Below are 18,476 nucleotides of genomic sequence, written 5' to 3'. Positions count from 1 at the left end.
GAGTGGCCTTTTTGCTGTTCCTCTCAAGAGTTCTTGCGGGGGAAAAGCCGCTAGCCGGCTTTCGGAGCTCCTCCGGCGTCACCCGGCTTCTGGCAGAAGCCTTCCCTCTTTTTTTTCATGTGCTTGGTGAGGAAAACAGGCGGGGAGGAGGCGACGGGGCCAAAGGGAGCCGAGGGAAGCTCGGCTGCAGTCGAGAGAGGAATGGCTCGGGCTCACCGCAAGAAAAAAAAGAGAGAAGGCTTCTCTCGACCGCAGCCGAGCTTCCTTTGGCCCCGTCGCCTCCTCCCCGCCTGCGAGACACTTCTTCTCCGGCTTTCGGAGCTCCTCCGCCATCACCCGGCTTCTGGCAGAAGCCTTCTCTCTTTTTTTTCATGTGCTTGGCGAGGAAAAGCAGGCGGGGAGGAGGCGACGGGGCCAAAGGGAGCCGAGGGAAGCTCGGCTGCAGTCGAGAGAGGAATGGCTCGGGCTCGCCGCAAGAAAAAAAATAGAGAAGGCTTCTCTCGACCGCAGCCGAGCTTCCCTCGGCCCCCTTTGGCCCCGTCGCCTCCTCCCCGCCTGCGAGACACTTCTTCTCCGGCTTTCGGAGCTCCTCCGCCGTCACCCCGGCTTCTGGCAGAAGCCTTCCCTCTTTTTTTTCGTGCGCTTGGCGAGGAAAAGCAGGCGGGGAGGAGGCGACGGGGCCAAAGGGAGCCGAGGGAAGCTCGGCTGCAGTCGAGAGAGGAATGGCTCGGGCTCGCCGCAAGAAAAAAAAGAGAGAAGGCTTCTCTCGACTGCAGCCGAGCTTCCCTCGGCCCCCTTTGGCCCCGTCGCCTCCTCCCCGCCTGCTTTTCCTCGCCAAGCGCACGAAAAAAAAGAGGGAAGGCTTCTGCCAGAAGCCGGGTGACGGCGGAGGAGCTCCGAAAGCCGGAGAAGAAGTGTCTCGCAGGCGGGGAGGAGGCGACGGGGCCAAAGGGGGCCGAGGGAAGCCTTCTCTCTTTTTTTTCTTGCGGCGAGCCCGAGCCATTCCTCTCTCGACTGCAGCCGAGCTTCCCTCGGCTCCCTTTGGCCCCGTCGCCTCCTCCCCGCCTGTTTTCCTCACCAAGCACATGAAAAAAAAGAGAGAAGGCTTCTGCCAGAAGCCGGGTGACGGCGGAGGAGCTCCGAAAGCCGGAGAAGAAGTGTCTCGCAGGCGGGGAGGAGGCGACGGGGCCAAAGGGGGCCGAGGGAAGCTCGGCTGCGGTCGAGAGAAGCCTTCTCTCTTTTTTTTCTTGCCGCGAGCCCGAGCCATTCCTCTCTCGACCGCAGCCGAGCTTCCCTTGGCCCCCTTTGAATCCCGCCGCTTCTGCTGGATACGGGCGTTCCACTTTCCCTCCAAGGCAAAAAGATTCCGGCATTCTGGGTTGATGGGACCGGACTTCCCAGGCGGAAGGCGTGCCCCTCTCCCCGGCAACTTTTTGCCTGAGAGGAACGGTGAAATGCCCCTCGTAGCAGCTGCTACGAGTGGCGTTCCACTTTCCCTCCAAGGCAAAAAGATTCCGGCATTCTGGGTTGATGGGACCGGACTTCCCAGGCGGAAGGCGTGCCCCTCTCCCCGGCAACTTTTTGCCTGAGAGGAACGGTGAAATGCCCCTTGTAGCAGCTGCTACGAGTGGCGTTCCACTTTCCCTCCAAGGCAAAAAGATTCCGGCATTCTGGGTTGATGGGACCGGACTTCCCAGGCGGAAGGCGTGCCCCTCTCCCCGGCAACTTTTTGCCTGAGAGGAACGGTGAAATGCCCCTCGTAGCAGCTGCTACGAGTGGCGTTCCACTTTCCCTCCAAGGCAAAAAGATTCCGGCATTCTGGGTTGATGGGACCGGACTTCCCAGGCGGAAGGCGTGCCCCTCTCCCCGGCAACTTTTTGCCTGAGAGGAACGGTGAAATGCCCCTCGTAGCAGCTGCTACGAGTGGCGTTCCACTTTCCCTCCAAGGCAAAAAGATTCCGGCATTCTGGGTTGATGGGACCGGACTTCCCAGGCGGAAGGCGTGCCCCTCTCCCCGGCAACTTTTTGCCTGAGAGGAACGGTGAAATGCCCCTCGTAGCAGCTGCTACGAGTGGCGTTCCACTTTCCCTCCAAGGCAAAAAGATTCCGGCATTCTGGGTTGATGGGACCGGACTTCCCAGGCAGAAGGCGTGCCCCTCTCCCCGGCAACTTTTTGCCTGAGAGGAACGGTGAAATGCCCCTCGTAGCAGCTGCTACGAGTGGCGTTCCACTTTCCCTCCAAGGCAAAAAGATTCCGGCATTCTGGGTTGATGGGACCGGACTTCCCAGGCGGAAGGCGTGCCCCTCTCCCCGGCAACTTTTTGCCTGAGTTGAACGGTGAAATGCCCCTCGTAGCAGCTGCTACGAGTGGCGTTCCACTTTCCCTCCAAGGCAAAAAGATTCCGACATTCTGGGTTGATGGGACCGGACTTCCCAGGCGGAAGGCGTGCCCCTCTCCCCGGCAACTTTTTGCCTGAGAGGAACGGTGAAATGCCCCTCGTAGCAGCTGCTACGAGTGGCGTTCCACTTTCCCTCCAAGGCAAAAAGATTCCGGCATTCTGGGTTGATGGGGCCGGACTTCCCAGGCGGAAGGCGTGCCCCTCTCCCCGGCAACTTTTTGCCTGAGAGGAACGGTGAAATGCCCCTCGTAGCAGCTGCTACGAGTGGCGTTCCACTTTCCCTCCAAGGCAAAAAGATTCCGACATTCTGGGTTGATGGGACCGGACTTCCCAGGCGGAAGGCGTGCCCCTCTCCCCGGCAACTTTTTGCCTGAGAGGAACGGTGAAATGCCCCTCGTAGCAGCTGCTACGAGTGGCGTTCCACTTTCCCTCCAAGGCAAAAAGATTCCGGCATTCTGGGTTGATGGGGCCGGACTTCCCAGGCGGAAGGCGTGCCCCTCTCCCCGGCAACTTTTTGCCTGAGAGGAACGGTGAAATGCCCCTCGTAGCAGCTGCTACGAGTGGCGTTCCACTTTCCCTCCAAGGCAAAAAGATTCCGACATTCTGGGATGATGGGGCCGGACTTCCCAGGCGGAAGGCGTGCCCCTCTCCCCGGCAACTTTTTGCCTGAGAGGGAAGGTGAAATGCCACTCGTAGCAGCTGCTACGAGTGGCGTTCCGCTTTCCCTCCAAGGCAAAAAGATTCCGGCATTCTGGGATGATGGGGCCGGACTTCCCAGGCGGAAGGCGTGCCCCTCTCCCCGGCAACTTTTTGCGCGCGCGAGCGCGGGGATACCCGAGCTCTGCTTCCCAGCTGAGAAGCGGAGCTAGGGTGTCCGCAAGCGCGCGCGCGCTTCGGGACACCCCCGGCTCCGCTTCTCAGCTGGGAAGCGGAGCTGGCAATGGCGGACGCCGCGCGCGAGCACGGGGATACCCCAGCTCTGCTTCCCAGCTGAGAAGCGGAGCTAGGGTGTCCCCAAGCGCGCGCGCGCTTCGGGACACCCCCGGCTCCGCTTCTCAGCTGGGAAGCGGAGCTGGCAATGGCGGGCGAAGGGCGGGCGGCGGTGGAAGTAAAAACACCATCTGCGCATGCGCAGATGGTGTTTTTACTTCCGCACCGCTACTTCGCGAAAAATCGATCATCGCGAGGGGTCCTGGAACGGAACCCTCGCGATGATCGAGGGATCACTGTACCATAAAAGTCAACCCAAGAACAAAGTATGGGAGACTGAGAAATAGCAAAGCTTCTGCAGTTCTTTCATTCACAATAAATTAAAGATTGAATAAGAGTGTTTATGTGTCTACATATATAAGAAGGTCTAGCCAAAAAAGCCAGTTTGGCATTGTGATCAAGGCACCAGGTAAAAACCATGAGACCGCAAGTTCTAATTCCACCTTAGACACAAAGGTACCTGGGTGACTTTGGACTAGTAACTTTCTCTCAGCCCTAGGGAGGAGACATTAGAAAGCTACTTCTGAAAAATCTTACCAAGACTTTCCCAGAACTGGGAAAGAACTGCAGAAGCTTGAGAGTCACTGAGAATCAGACATAATTGAGCAGAAGAAAACAAAACGGAAACCACTATTTTCCAGAAAGAAGATTGCTGCCTGTCTCAAATATCATTCTAGATAGAGGAGTTGAACTTTTGGAAAGTAATGAAAAACGTGATGTTGGAAGAAACAAAGATGCTGTAATTCCGATAAGAACCTCATCTCAGCTGTGAAGTATGAGAATATTATGGTTTGGGGCTGCTTTACAGCCTTGGGGTGATTTGAGTGAATAATAGATTCTAGAATGAATCAGCAAATTGTGTCAGGGTATTGAATTCATTTGTGAGCTGAAGTTTAAATAAATGTGGGTCGTGTAGCCCACAAAAATAAATCTTTAATCAAATGGCTGAAGCAGAATCAATTTAATATTTTGGAATGGCTGAATCAAAGTTCTGAATATTACTGATTAGAAATGTTCAATATCTGAGAAGTGCTGCTTATGCAAGATAGCCAAACATATTAATGAGTTGAAGCAGTTCTGTAAAGGGCAGTGGGCCAAAATACTTCAAATTTCATATGTTCAAAAGGTACTGGAAATGCTTGTTTTAAAGGATTGCTGCTAGTGTCATAAGTTAATAAATCTAGAATGTTCCATATGTTTTCCAAGAAGTCAGTGAATGTTGGTTTAATATATTCCATAACGACATGACATTCTTTCATGTGCCATCTGTTTAACCAAGTCTTTTTATTTAGTAATAGGTCATAGATGGAACTCAGATAACACTGTAGGTCATAGTGTTCCAGGTTTACAGAAGCTTCAAAAAGATTCACAAGCATTCTATTACCATATGGATAATATAGAAATCATTAAATAAATGTAGAGTTTATTTGCTTCTCCCATTTTTGCTAAAGAAGGTAGAATAATTCTGCTGTCAAGGTTCCAGGTAGCATCCAAACTAAATCAGAGTCCAAATCAAAGTATTCCTCAAAGTTCCAATTTATTACTGGAGCCATGCTGGCACCTACAGCTGGGAAACCCAAATCTGAGCTTCCCACCCAGTTGAAATTTCACATCTCTTTCCCCCACCCACAAACCTGTCATGTTGCCTACTCAGATTGTGCAACTTTTCTTTCCTCTTCCGCCCAGGTGGTGGACACAGTATGGCCTTGAACTTCTCGAAATAATGCTTTGTCAACTCTTGAGTAACTTTATTACCAGATTAATTGGCTTTAGAGATGCCTTTAAAAAATGTATTGGTGAATTATAATTACCAGATGATATGATAAAGTACAACCAAAAATATAATGCTAATACAATCAGAAAATAATGCATCGATACTGTATTTAATTTAATACAATCAGAAAAGAATATAATGAATAATAATTAAAGGAGTAACATTTTGAAGAAACCAAAGAGAATATTCATAAAGAATCCATAAGAAAAGTACCTTAATCAAATTTCTTTATTTCATAGGGCATGCATTCTGATGTCCTTTCTCAGAGCAGTGTAAGAGCAAAATTTTATTAGCTAATCCATTTTCTCTTACTTATCCTGCGTAGAGCACATTAAAGATCTGGGGAATTATTGGTTTGATCAGTGCTATAATCTTGCCACCATTTGTGTCTTTGGTAATTTACAATATTGGTGAAGATTAGTTTCAGGAAGAGGCCAAAGAATGATCTAATGAAGGGCTTCTTTTTTTTTTTTTTACCAAGCCAGGATTTTCCCAATTTTAGAAAAGAAAAGTCCAGAGGCCCCTATACAATTGTGACATTGCAGCTTACTAGGGGTTGGGAAGATTTTACTTTAGTATAATTGTTATAGGGTAGAGCAGTGTTTCCCAGCCTTTTCCTCTTGAAGATATTTGGACTTCAACTCTCAGAATTCCCCAGCCAGCGAATGCTGGCTGAGGAATTCTGGGAGTTGATGTCCAGATACTTTCAAGTGGCCAAGGTTGGGAAACACTGGGGTAGAGGATAACTACAGCAAAATAATGTCTAATAATGGTCTACTAAAGCCTGAAGATGCAGAATTCCTGTATTCTGATTTTACTTTTGCCTCATCTGGAAGGTGGGAATAATTATGATCTACCTGATTTTTAAATGTTATTTTGCACATTAAAGATACCAGCTTTAAAAAAGAAATTTAATTGGTTAAAGAACAGTTTAAGTGAAATTTTCGTATTTTTTTTGTTTACCCATTTCAGGCTCAATGAATTTACCAAACATATCAGTGGAGAAAGCTGTAAGTCCCTCTTACCTTTTGTCTTTTATTCCCCCCCCCCCGCCATCAAGTGTGCGTAGCTAGCCCTGGGAATACAGGCTTTCATGGGTTAACCTTAAAAGGCTGCCAGGGAAGGGGCCTGGGTCAGGGAAGAGTTGAAAGTGAGCATGGTGCCTGGCAGCGTAGGCTGGCCCAGCTCAGCATTCCTGATGCAATAAGGGGGACATTCAAGTTATGACTGGGGTCTCTTTGTCTTTTTGGCTACCACGTGCACCAGCGTTTCCTCCGATCCCAAGAATAGTGACTTTGTGTGCTTTGGGTGGGGTGTTCAACCCTGAAGAAAAAGGGTTAATTTGCAGCTGTGTGTCTGCTTCCTTCTCGCCCCCCTCCCAATCTTGCTTTGTGCACCCATGTAGTTCAAGTCCTTTGGAAGGAGTGATGTTTTGAATCCCACTCAGCCCAAGATAAGGAGTCTGAATATGTTTGCATATGATTACACAGGCAAAAGCTCTCTGACTTTCCACTGGACAAATCAGGAAGAAGTTTTCAGTTGCTGAAAGAGTTGTTTTGTTTTCGTTTGTGTGAATGTTGCAGTTTTGCTCAGACTAGATTTATCTTCAAGATAAATTGGATTTCAGTTCTTATAATCCTCCAGCCAAGTATTATGGAAGTAGAAATCCAACAGACTTTGGGGAAGGCTGTTTTAGAATTATAATTTCATCATAAACCATTCCAGAGAGGTTGATAAAATTTCAGAATCCAGAAAAATAGAACTGAGCATGATTTCCCTGTCTTTTTAAAGTAATTTTTTATTGAATAAACAATTAAAAACATTGGACATAGTGCAACATTTCTATATTTGGAGTCTCTTCTCACAGTCACTCATATCCTCATCACCTCGAGGCTTGATTACTGCAATGCACTCTACATGGGGCTACCTTTAAAGAATGTTCGGAGACTTCAATTAGTCCAGAATGCAACTGCGCAAGCTGTTATGGATTTACCCAGATACACCCATAACTCCATCACTCTACGAGCTGCACTGGCTTCTGATCAGTCTCTGAACGCAATTTAAAGTGTTGGTTATTACCTATAAAGCCTTACCTAGCTTAGGACCAGATTATTTACCATTTTCTGCTTCACACATCCCAGAGACTGATTAAATCCCTCAGAGTTGGACTTCTCTGGGTCCCATCAGCCAAGCAATGCTGGCTGGTGGAACCACGCGGAAGGGCCTTTTCTGTGATGGTGCCGGTCCTCTGGAATCAATTCCCCCTAGAGATCCGCACTGCCCCCATCCTCCTGGGCTTTTGAAAGGCTTTAAAACACGACTTTGCCGGCAGGCCTGGGGCTGTTGAGCAATAACACTCTACTCCGGCCAGTAGTATACTAGTAGTAATGGATGACTGATGGATGAATGTTTTTTTAAATATATATTGGGTTTTAAATTTTGTATCTTTGTTTTATTTCTGTACACTGCCCTGAGTCCAGTAGGAGAAGGGCAGCCTACAAATTTAAATAATAAATAAATTTCTGGTTCAAACATTTTTTACCTAACGACAAATACCATTCATACCTGCTATTTAAATATGTATAATCTATCAAGCTTCAAACACAAATATCCCTTCGTCTATAAGAGTTATGTTCAATGGGTCTACAATTCCTACATATCACACAATGCTACAATATTTTTCTACTCTCAACTTATCAATGTTTCTCTGTCCCCACATTTCTTCTTCACTACTAACCACTGATACATTTTATTTCAGATTTTGTAATATTCCATCTCACCCTTGTCTTTGAGTTCTAAAGTCAGCCTGTCCATTTCTGCACAAATCAACATTTTCTTTATTATGTCTTCTTCAGGGGAAATTGCTTTGCTTTTCCAATTTTCCATGTATTTTAATAGCACTTATTTCCTTTGTCACTTAGCATAATGATATAATTTAATACTTGTTTTGGGATTACACAAATTAGAGCAAAAGATACCAACTTTATTATTTATATTATTAAAAATTACTTGAAATCTGGGGGAAGGGATGGATGGAAGTGTTTAACTGTTTGTTTCCAAAAATGTTTGGTGCCCTATGCTTTAGAATCCTTTTTCCTTTGGTAGAATTAGATGCAAAATTTCAATGTTTTGTTATAGAACAGTGATGGCGAACCTTTTTTTCCTCGGGTGCCGAAAGAGCATAGGCGAGCACTATTGTGCATGTGTGAGTGCCCACACCCATAATCCAATGCCTGTGGAAGGCGAAAACAGCTTCCCCCGCCCCCTAGAGGCTCTCTGGAGGCCAGAAATGGCCTGTTTACCAACTTCTGGTGGGCCCAATAGGCTACTGCTTTGCTGTCCCCAGGTTCCAAAGACTTCCCTGGAGGTGGGGGAGAGTAAAAACGCTCTCCCCAGCCCCCTGGAGGCTCTTTGGAAACTAAAAATGCCCTCCCAGCGCCTCTGTGAGCCAAAAATCAGCTGGCTGGCACACGCATGCACCTTGGAGCTAAGCTAGGGCAACAGCTTGGGTGCCAGCAGATATGGCTCTGCATTCCACTTGTGGCATCCATGCCATAGGTTCGCCATCACTGTTATAGATGAATAAATAAATGAAGTTATATGCAGAGTGTGAACTGTGATGGCTAAATTTTTTGGAAATCAAATTTCCATTTATTTGAAGGACCATTGTTGCTGAGATGTTGATTTATTTAAATAAATAAATAAAAACGAGTGGGTTGGCATATTACATTAATGCTACTGTTTAGTGTGGTGGTGACTACAATACACCTCTAGCCCATCTTGATACATGTTGATTTACATATGACAATTGCTCTGATTTTTATTTCTTCCTTCTCCATCTGAAACCAAGCTAAGGGAGCCTCAGTCCGAGCACTTCTCTTCGACATCTCATTTCTTATGCTGTGTCATGTAGCCCAGACCTATGGCTCTGAGGTAGGAACATTTTGACTTTTGTATTACATCACATAGAGAAAATAATGAGATCATGCTCAGATATTTGTCCTTGAACATGCATTGCTGAGAATATTATTTACCATTCTTCCTTACATGCTGGCTGAGATTTTGGGATTTATATTCCAAAACCTCTGCACAGTACCAGATTGAAATGGCTGACTACTACTTCTTCTTCTTCTTCTTCTTCTTATTATTATTATTATTATTATTATTATTATTATTATTATTATTATTATTATTATTTAGATTTGTATGCCGCCCCTCTCCGAAGACTCGGAGCGGCTCACAATATTTTTTTTAAAAGAATAAAAATTAGAGCGTAGTGTTTTGTGCCCATCAGTTTAGAAAAACTTGTACAATTTCTAAAATTCTGGAATTCTACCAATCCACTGTCAGACAGCCTTAAATTGAAGATAACTTGGGGCAGTAGTGAATTTTCTCCAAAATGTCATCAAAATTATTCCAAGAGAGAAATATAAAATTGTTCAGGAAATCATAAAGAACCACCTGCAGACCTCAAGCACTTTGTATACAATCAATATTCATAATTATGTCATCTGGCTTAAAATGGGCTTCCTAGGAGAGGGTATGGACATGTGGAAGAGAACATTTTTACAAATTATCAAGGTCCCTGACACAAATGAACTTTTGGAGTAGATAACTTTATTTAAAATTGCAAAATGAAGCATTACCCAGAAGTTTCATCTTCGTGTATTTGCAGAATGGTATAATCAAAGTGTGTAATCAAAGGTTTGTTGTCCTCTCTGCTGTCTTCTAGACTTAGGGAATTAGGGAATTAAATTATCTCTGGGATTCTCTTCTTGTCCATAAAATTGGCAAGGAAATAATAAAGCAAAAATTGCAATTGCAAAACCTCTGATATTGAGATTGACCCTCAGACAAACAAAATAGGAAAGCAGATGATAATGCCTTCTCTGCCTCCCTTTTCCAAACTATTGTCACCCCAAAATTATTAATCTGTAGTGGGCATTGTACCAGGCAACAATATAAAGTTCTGTTGTTCATGACTGTACTATTTTTTTCACTGAATGTTTCATTTATTTTATTCAATAAAAGTTAAATTTCTTGTTTGCTGTTAGTGAGTCACATTTCCAAATAGACTGCTCAAGGAAATTTATTATGCATACTAATAAAAGCAATTGTAAACGTAAAAGCCATTAAAGAGAAATAAAGTCCATAGCAATAAAATGTTACAGACATAGAGATAGTTTAATTACTGCATGTGGTTAACTCTAAATTGGTCCCACAAATTATGTTCATTTGGGGAATTCTTTTATATATGCGTCTTAAAGCCTCTTCCCTTTTTTTCTAAAATGAAATAAATTTTTCTTTTATTTCCATGTGCTATTTGTACAATGCAGTCTAATTAGCATACTGTGAAAATATTTTCAGAATTATCCTATGGTTGTCCAACTATTCGCTAGAGGGTGCTATTGTCCTTAGTTAAGAATTTTATGCTATATTATTTCTTGCTTGGCTGCTTTCAGGTAATACTGTCAGAAGCTAGCCCTCCAGGAGAAGTGCCTTTCTTTGAGACCTGGATGCAGACCTGCATGCCAGAAGAAGGGAAAATTCTCAACCCTGACCACCCTTGCTTCCGACCAGATTCCACCAAAGTGGAAACACTGGTTGCTTTGCTGAATAATTCTTCAGAAATGAAGTTGGTGTAAGTATTTAGTGAGGACATCCTAGGCTTTGGAAAAAAAAAACCCAATTTGAAAATAAAATAATGTGAAACAAAATAAGGGTAAGTGGGGAGCTGAATAAGGGAGAACAATGCCTTGGATTGTACTCATTCTTATATTTATTTTGCTTTTTTGCCTCCTCCTATAATGTCGTTACTACTGAGAAGGCAGATGAAATGGCAAGAAGCATGTCTAAGCATCTCTGCTGCCATCTTGGAGATTCTGAATGCCTGGGAGAACGGAGTTCTCACCTTTGAATCTGTCCAGGTATCTTTGTTACCCAGAAATTGTATCAACACACATATATGACACTCCAGAGCAGTGGTTCTCAAACCTGGGAGTCAGGATCTCTTGGGGGTCGAATGACCATTTCATAGGGGTCGCCTAAGACCATGGGAAAAGACAAATGTAAAGCTTCTATTGTGGCACCTTGGAACATATTTTTACAATCTGACCAATCAGGCGTTTACAGGAGGGATGTCCCTCTAATTTTCCTGTCAATCAGCTTAAAGCTCTGTTGGGAGAATTGGCTCTAGACTTATGGTTGGGGGTCACCACAACATGAGGAACTGTATTAAGGGCTTGCGGAATTAGAAATGTTGAGAACCACTGTTCTAGAACTTTTAAAAACTCGAAACATTTGAAGGGAAACACTAGATAAAAGAGCAATGGGTTGTTTGGCCTGATTTTTAATTGGAAAAATTAGCATTATTCTCCATAGTTGATTTGGGTAGTCTGGGGGATGTGAAATTTAAGAAAGCATGCTTCTGGGGGAGGTATGTGGAATAAGCATATCTATAAAAGAGAGAAGACAAATTGAGGCAAAGATTAAAGAATTGGCATGTAGGCTAGGAGACAAAGAGATCAAGCCATCATGCTTTCAAGTACAGTGGAAACTTTAAAAGGATACTGAGTTTGCTAACTTTACTTTCTAATTACTTTTGCAAATTGCCCGCTGTATTTGTTTATCTAATGCTATTGGAGATCTTCGGAATAAAAGTTTGAAAAGCCCTCTAGTTTTCTTTATTCCAGAACAGGGGCAGGCAACGTTGGCTCTCCTATGACTTGTGGAATTCAACTCCTAGAATTCCTGAGCCAATCATGCTATCTCAGGAATTCTGGGAGTTGCAGTCCACATGTCATAAAAGAGCCAACGTTGCCTACCCCTGTAATACAGAACAAAAGAAAAATCAATAGGTTTAAGAATTTAAAGAATTGGAAAATATGGGTGGTACTCTACCATTGTTGAGGCTAGTTGAGCCAGGAGTTGCCATAGGCGTAAGTTATGGCAGTTGTAAAGCAGGCCATCATGTGACCTGAGTTGACGTTATGACTGCATCTTAGCTTTCCTAGATGCAGTCATTAAGTGGGTGTAGGGCAATGATGGCGAATCCTATTTAGCTCGGGTGTCAAAAGGACGTGCATGCACTTGATAGTATGTGCGCGTGTGCCCACACCCACAATGCAATGCCCTCCCCCCATGTAATGCAAACAACCCACACACATCCCCCCACTCATGCACAACCCTTCCATGTGCACAGGCCTCACTGAAGCCTACGGACTTCCAGTAGGCCCATTGGGCTGTTTTTTGCTCTCCCGGGGGTTCAGGAAGGCCTCCTAAAGTTGGTTTCTGAACTTCCGGTCAACGGGCCAGCTGGAAGTTCGGAAACCAACTTTTGGCTGGTCCATTTTTTGCCATCACCAGGGTTCAGGAGGCTTCCCTGAAGCCTGGGGAGAGCAAAAATGGCCAAAAAGAAAGCCGAAAATCAGCTAACCAGGGTGTGCATGCGTGCTGGAGCTGACTTAGGGCTGTACCCCGCATGCCCTCAAATATGACTCCATATGCCACTAGTGGCACATGTGCCATAGGTTCGCCATCTGAAATAGGGGGAAGAACTGTGATCTTTGTGATCCAGGTTCTGTCCAACACAGCATAGCAGTTCTTCTCCTGCCTGTTGAAAAAACTACCCTACACATGGTGGAACCTCTGGCAAGCAGTGTTTCTTGTTCTCAAGGAGGTTGGCTGAAAAGAGTTCCAACAACTACTTAGAGAACGGCTTTGAAGAGCCTCTGCCTGGTGCAGGATGAAAACTCTCCAACAAGCAGGGTTTTTTGCTTTCAGGGAAGATGGCTGAAAAAGATGCACCCTGATATCTGTTGTGGTTAGCTCTGGCCCAGCTCCTGCCCCAAGGACTGTGGATGTGGGGGAGACATCCACATGCTGCAGGCCCGTTTTGCCCCCGGTAGAATCTGATGATGAAGGCTCCTCTGACCAAGAAGACATGAGTGACAGGGAGGCGGAGAGTGTGGCAGACAGCTCAGAAGGAGATCAATTATCTAGCTCCTCCTTGGATTCAGAACAAGAGTTAATGCTACAGCCACACATGCGGAGAGCGATGCATAGGCAACAACAACTGAGAGATTATTATCAAAGAAAATGAGGCCACCTGTGGTTGGGTGAGGCTGTGGTAATTAGTGAGGCTGCTATAAATAGCAGCCTGCGGGTTTGGCCATTGTGGAGGATTATCTGATCATTGTGTTTCGTGACTGCTTTGCTGACTTTGACTTTTTGTGTGCTGATTTTTCCCTGCTTTGAAACTAAACCAGAGCAAAGTGTGTTTCACTTTGTGAAAGAAGAAGGACTGTGAATTGCCTCACAGCTGCAAGCTAAGTATCACAGGACTGATAAGGGACTTGTATAAATTACCAGTTTGTTTGGAGACAAGTGCTCTTTGCTATACCAAAAGAGGGCTTAGTTTAAGTGAATTTTCATTATAAAGAACATTGTTTTGAATTTTCAAACGTGTGTGTGTGTCTGAAATTTGTACCTGTGAATTTTTGGGAGGATTCTACCAGAGAGCCCGACAGAACAATATCCAAGGATGGATTTCTTGAGGGACCATTTTCACTCAGTAACCAACCAGGTTGATGTCTGTGGAGATTCTCAGTCATCCAGGTCAGAGTTGTCCAAAGGTGTTTTTTTCAAGAAGCAACTGGACTTTCTGGTTTTGCTTTGAAGATGTTCCATTACTAATCGAAGAAGCTTCCTCAACCGAAAGAAAAACTAGAAAGTCCAATTGCCTCCCTCTTGAAAGAAAACACCTTTGGGACAATGAGGTTGGGAAGATTGCAGGTGGTGGTGCAACCTGTGGTAAGTGGAATTGCCTAGATTGCAATCACATGACCACTGGAATGTTGCAACAGCCGTAAGTTCTATGCTGATTTCAAGTCATAACAAAGATGTGAAGTTTTTATGATTTTAGAAGTTGGGCACTAAAGGGGACTAAAGACTAGGTAGAAGAGGAAAAATGGGGAAAAGCATAAATTTAAGTTTAAGTATATTGGAATCTCGTACCTTGCAGAGGATCACTCCCTCCTTTCACCTTCGCATTCACTAACCGAATGTGAGGCTCATTGAGATATTTTAAGGTGGCAAAGGCCATGGGAGGGCCTACTGATGGAACAGGCCACCTGCCTAAGATCACCCAAGGCCTCCCCTGACCCTCTGAAATATCTCATGCTCCCCATATTTGCTTCACCCACCCAACTTGCCATGCTGGATCACTTACCTTGTGAAGCTCTAGCAAGCAGTCTCCTCTCCAGCTGCGTATTGCCCTCCATCTTGCTGGTCGAAATGGAACTTCTGAGGGATAAATCCGACCCTCCAAGGCTCTGTTTGGCTCTCTGTGGTCCTTCCCTGGCCCATTACAGGCCAAAATTGAACCTCTGCAGGCCATATCTGGCCCTTCCTGGGCCTCCTCCAGCCCATTGCAGGCCAAAATGGAGCTTTTTGAGTCAGATCTTTATATTGTTTCTGTTTCTCTCTGAATTTGGTTTGTGTTTGCTTTTACTACTGTAATTAAGGTTCAGTAAAAATTACATATAATTTTTATATTATATAAATAATAATAATATTATTATAATAGAAGGGTGGAATGAATGAATGAGTGAGTGAATGAATGAATAAATAAATAAATAAATAAATGTAGTATATAAGCATGTTCAGCCGAATGTGCTTATAATTCCCTTGTGAATACATTAAACAAAAAAATTTATTTATTATTATTTATTAATTAGATTTGTATGCCACCCCTCTCCGAGGACTCGGAGCGGCTAATATTATGAACAGCTCCGTATAAGATCTGAAAAAAGATAGGCATACCCTTAATCCTGATCACTTTTATTTGACATTCATTATAGGACTACATTCTGCCATATTTCTAACAAAATAATTCTGGAAACCAGAATCCAAGATCTTCCTTATTTCACCATGCCCAAATTTATTTTATTTATTTATTCAGTGTATTTGGCTGCCTGTCTTACATACATGAGCCTTCAAGAAAGAATACCGCTGAAATATCTGTCCCGGTTTAAGTCTTCTCCTCTCTGTTCCATAGCAAGAAAAAATTATCCTCCATATTGTTCTGCCGGCGTATCTCAACCGCCCATAATTACAGGGTAATTAGTCCAGGAAGACACACACCACACGATAAAAGGAAAACCCAAAAGTTTTATAAACAGAAAAACAGAAACAGTTCCCTTTTTAAATGTCAAAGGGATTTTCTGGTACACACAAGGCACAGGTGAAATGCAATCCAATTGCTCACCCAATAACTGGGAAATTGAGTCCAATTCTAAAGTCCAGAGAGTCCACACACAATCTTGAACAGCACAAAAACCACGATCTTGACGACACAATGAATCAGATAAACTGCCATGAGGCTAAAACACCAGGCTGCACTTTTATCTGTAGCACTAATTACAGCAGCCCCACCCAACTACAGGTGGCCTCATTTGCTCTTGTAATAATCCTTCAGTTGTTGTCTCCTATGCATCACTCTACGCATGCATGGATGTGTCATTAATTCTTGTTCAGAATCCAGGGATAATACGGATGACTGATCTCCTCCTAGACTGTCTGCCAAACTCCCCTCTTCCCTGTCACTCACGCTTCCTTGGTCAGAGGAGGCTTCGTCGGCAGATTCCATTGGGAGCAAAACAGGCCTGCGGCATGTGGATGTCTCCCCCACATCCACATTCCTTGGGGCAGGAGCTGAGCCAGAGCTAACCACAACACGTATTAAAATTCTCAGTTATGTTCCTGACAACTTTCTCTTCCTATCCCAGAAAATCACAGATAACATCAAGGGAAAGGTATGTAGCATGGCAGTATGTGCTGTGGCTTGGCTTGTGGCTCATGTCCGAATGCTGGGCTTAGATGAACGAGAGAAGTCACTGCAGATGATTCGACAGCTGGGCAACCCCCTATATGGCGAGAACACCCTGCAATTCTACAGTGAAAGGTAAACAGCAGATCTTGATCTCTTCAAGAAGAAAACATTGTACACTGTATTTAAATCAGGCTTTTTCCAACATTGTTTTGGAACACAGTCCTCATGATTCCCAGCCAGCATGGCCTATGACTAAGAATTTGAGGCACTTGACAGCACTTTAAAATATAGGATGAAAGCTGCAAGATTTTGTTTATTGTTCTACTTTGCACCAATCCCTATTTTCTCCTTATTGGCATGTTTATCATTTCAATGTAGTAATTTATTCTATATAGAATTGAATTCTGAATCTCAAATTTTGCCATTATTTATGACATTGTGTTGTTTGACGTATAAAAACTGTAGCATATAGAATAGGATAATCTCTAAAGAGTTAAGCAATGGCATTTTTTTGGTTATTCCATTCCCCAAGCTACATCTGATATGATTGCCCCAATTCTAGGCTATAGTATTGTGATGGCAAAACTATGGCATGCATGCCACAAGTGGCACATGGTGGCATCTCTGCAGTCACACGGGCCATTGACCAGCTCAGGTTCACTGCACATATACAATTGCCTCCTGCCAGCCAGCTGATTTTCAGGTCAGACAAGCTCATGCTTTCTCCTCACTTTGGGGGCCTGTGCCTTCCCAGATCTCTGGAGATTCCACCCCCGTGCTTTTTGGGCATGCAAAAAGCTCTATTTGGGGATGGGAGGCTTTCCCCCCTCTCCCACCACTGTTTTGGAGTGTGAGGCCAAAATGGTGAGCCACGCGTGCATGCACGGTGGGCCATGCGCGCATGTGCAAGGGACGGGACATGTGAGAGGAGCATTACATTATGTGTGTGGGCACTCGCGCATGTGCACTCTTTTGGCATCTGAGTGGAAAAAGTTTTGCCATCACTGCTATATTGTTTTAAAAGATTTTTCCTACTACCTTTTGGAAAGGATTGTTTTAGAACATTAATTTTCATAGCCACATCCAAGCAAGCCATAAAAGAAAAACAATAACTGAATATTTACCCTCTTCCTTCCCTATCCAGAGTGGTGATCATGAGTTCAATCCTTGAGCACATGTGTGCCGATGTTGTTCAGCAGACGGCTGCACAGATTAAATTCCCAGCTACAGGAGTTGACCCAATGCCCTACTGGAATCTTCTCCCTGCAAAAAAACCTATAAAAGAAGTGCTGACGAACGTCTTCTCCAAAGTCCTGGAGAAAGGCTGGGTAGACAGCCATTCTATTCATATCTTCGATACGCTATTACACATGGGTGGTGTCTATTGGTTCTGCAACAATCTTGTCAAGGTATGGAAAATATGGGAAATATAAGGGACAGTCAACGATTTGTAGGATTGAGAAAAAGACTTACTAAATTATCAGACCATCAGGATATTGGTTGTTGCAATTTGTGATGGCTATATGCCTCGTTTCCAGTGTCAGAGGCCATACTCATATCAGGATTAGCTGCTTGGAAACATTAGTGGGAGGCTGTTGTTAAGCTGTTGTGAGAACTAGTTCTGGCAAGATCAGAAGCAAATACCTTGAAACCAGAAATATTCTATTTCTAGAACAAGGAAACAGTTATTTTTGTTCAAAAGAGGCATGCCTCAAGCTTATTGTGTTGCTGCATGGTTTTGAACTTTTATTTCATTGCATTTAATACATAGCAGTCATGGGAATAGCTTCATTAGTTCTTGCAGTAAACTTACCACAAATTTGTGTTCTCCAATGCCCACCTGTGACATTTGCTTTATTAAAGCAAATCAAGTGAAACTTGATGCGTATGGGTTTCTCTGAGGTTTTTAATTGGCTTTGTGGGAACTAGATTAATAGGTCTTTGGCCTGATCATCACAATTCTTATGTTCTTTCTTGACAAACTATGGATCTTAACATATTGAACCATGGGTGGATTCCTCATGATGATGTCACCGAACCAGATCGGTTGGTGTCGGTCCATGGGCAGTGCCCTCTTTAAAAAAAAAGAATTTTTTTCCCTTCCACACATGCACAGAAGCCAGGTTTCTGGCACTGTGCATGTGGTCACCATTTTGTTTTCTAAGGTTAATTTTTTTTAATTTTAAATTTATTTATTTATTGGATTTGTATGCCGCCCCTCTCCGGAGACTCGGGGCGGCTAACAGCGACAATAAAACAGTGTACAATAGTAATTTGGTATTAGAAATGATTAAAAATCCATTAATATAAAAACCAAACATACATACATACATACCATGCATAGAATTGTAAAGGCCTAGGAGGAAAGAGGATCTCAATTCCCCCATGCCTGGCGGCAGAGGTGGGTTTTAAGTTGTTTACGAAAGGCAAGGAGGGTGGGGGCAGTTCTAATCTCTGGGGGGAGTTGGTTCCAGAGGGCCGG

At 44.2% G+C, this 18,476-nt stretch overlaps 1 protein-coding gene across 5 annotated transcripts in view; it reads left to right on the top strand.

The window, feature by feature from the left end:
* The window catches only part of LOC139155464 (mediator of RNA polymerase II transcription subunit 24-like), an 86,764-nt gene that overhangs the window by 52,175 nt on the left and 16,113 nt on the right, over nt 1-18,476 (top strand). For all 5 annotated transcript variants that reach the window (XR_011557072.1, XM_070730603.1, XM_070730602.1 and 2 more), the window contains exons 15-20: nt 6,136-6,173; nt 9,014-9,096; nt 10,626-10,804; nt 10,991-11,090; nt 15,951-16,126; nt 17,139-17,403. Coding sequence is in view for 4 of the 5 variants with exons in the window: in XM_070730603.1 (XP_070586704.1) it covers nt 6,136-6,173; nt 9,014-9,096; nt 10,626-10,804; nt 10,991-11,090; nt 15,951-16,126; nt 17,139-17,403 (841 nt within the window). In the remaining variant the exon portion in view is untranslated. The remainder of the gene's footprint in view (nt 1-6,135; nt 6,174-9,013; nt 9,097-10,625; nt 10,805-10,990; nt 11,091-15,950; nt 16,127-17,138; nt 17,404-18,476) is intronic.

This window comes from Erythrolamprus reginae, unplaced genomic scaffold, assembly GCF_031021105.1.
Source record: "Erythrolamprus reginae isolate rEryReg1 unplaced genomic scaffold, rEryReg1.hap1 H_2, whole genome shotgun sequence".
NCBI classification, from domain to species: domain Eukaryota; kingdom Metazoa; phylum Chordata; class Lepidosauria; order Squamata; family Dipsadidae; genus Erythrolamprus; species Erythrolamprus reginae.
The sequence above is the reverse complement of the archived record's forward strand: the minus strand, read 5'-3'. Positions and strand labels throughout refer to the sequence as shown.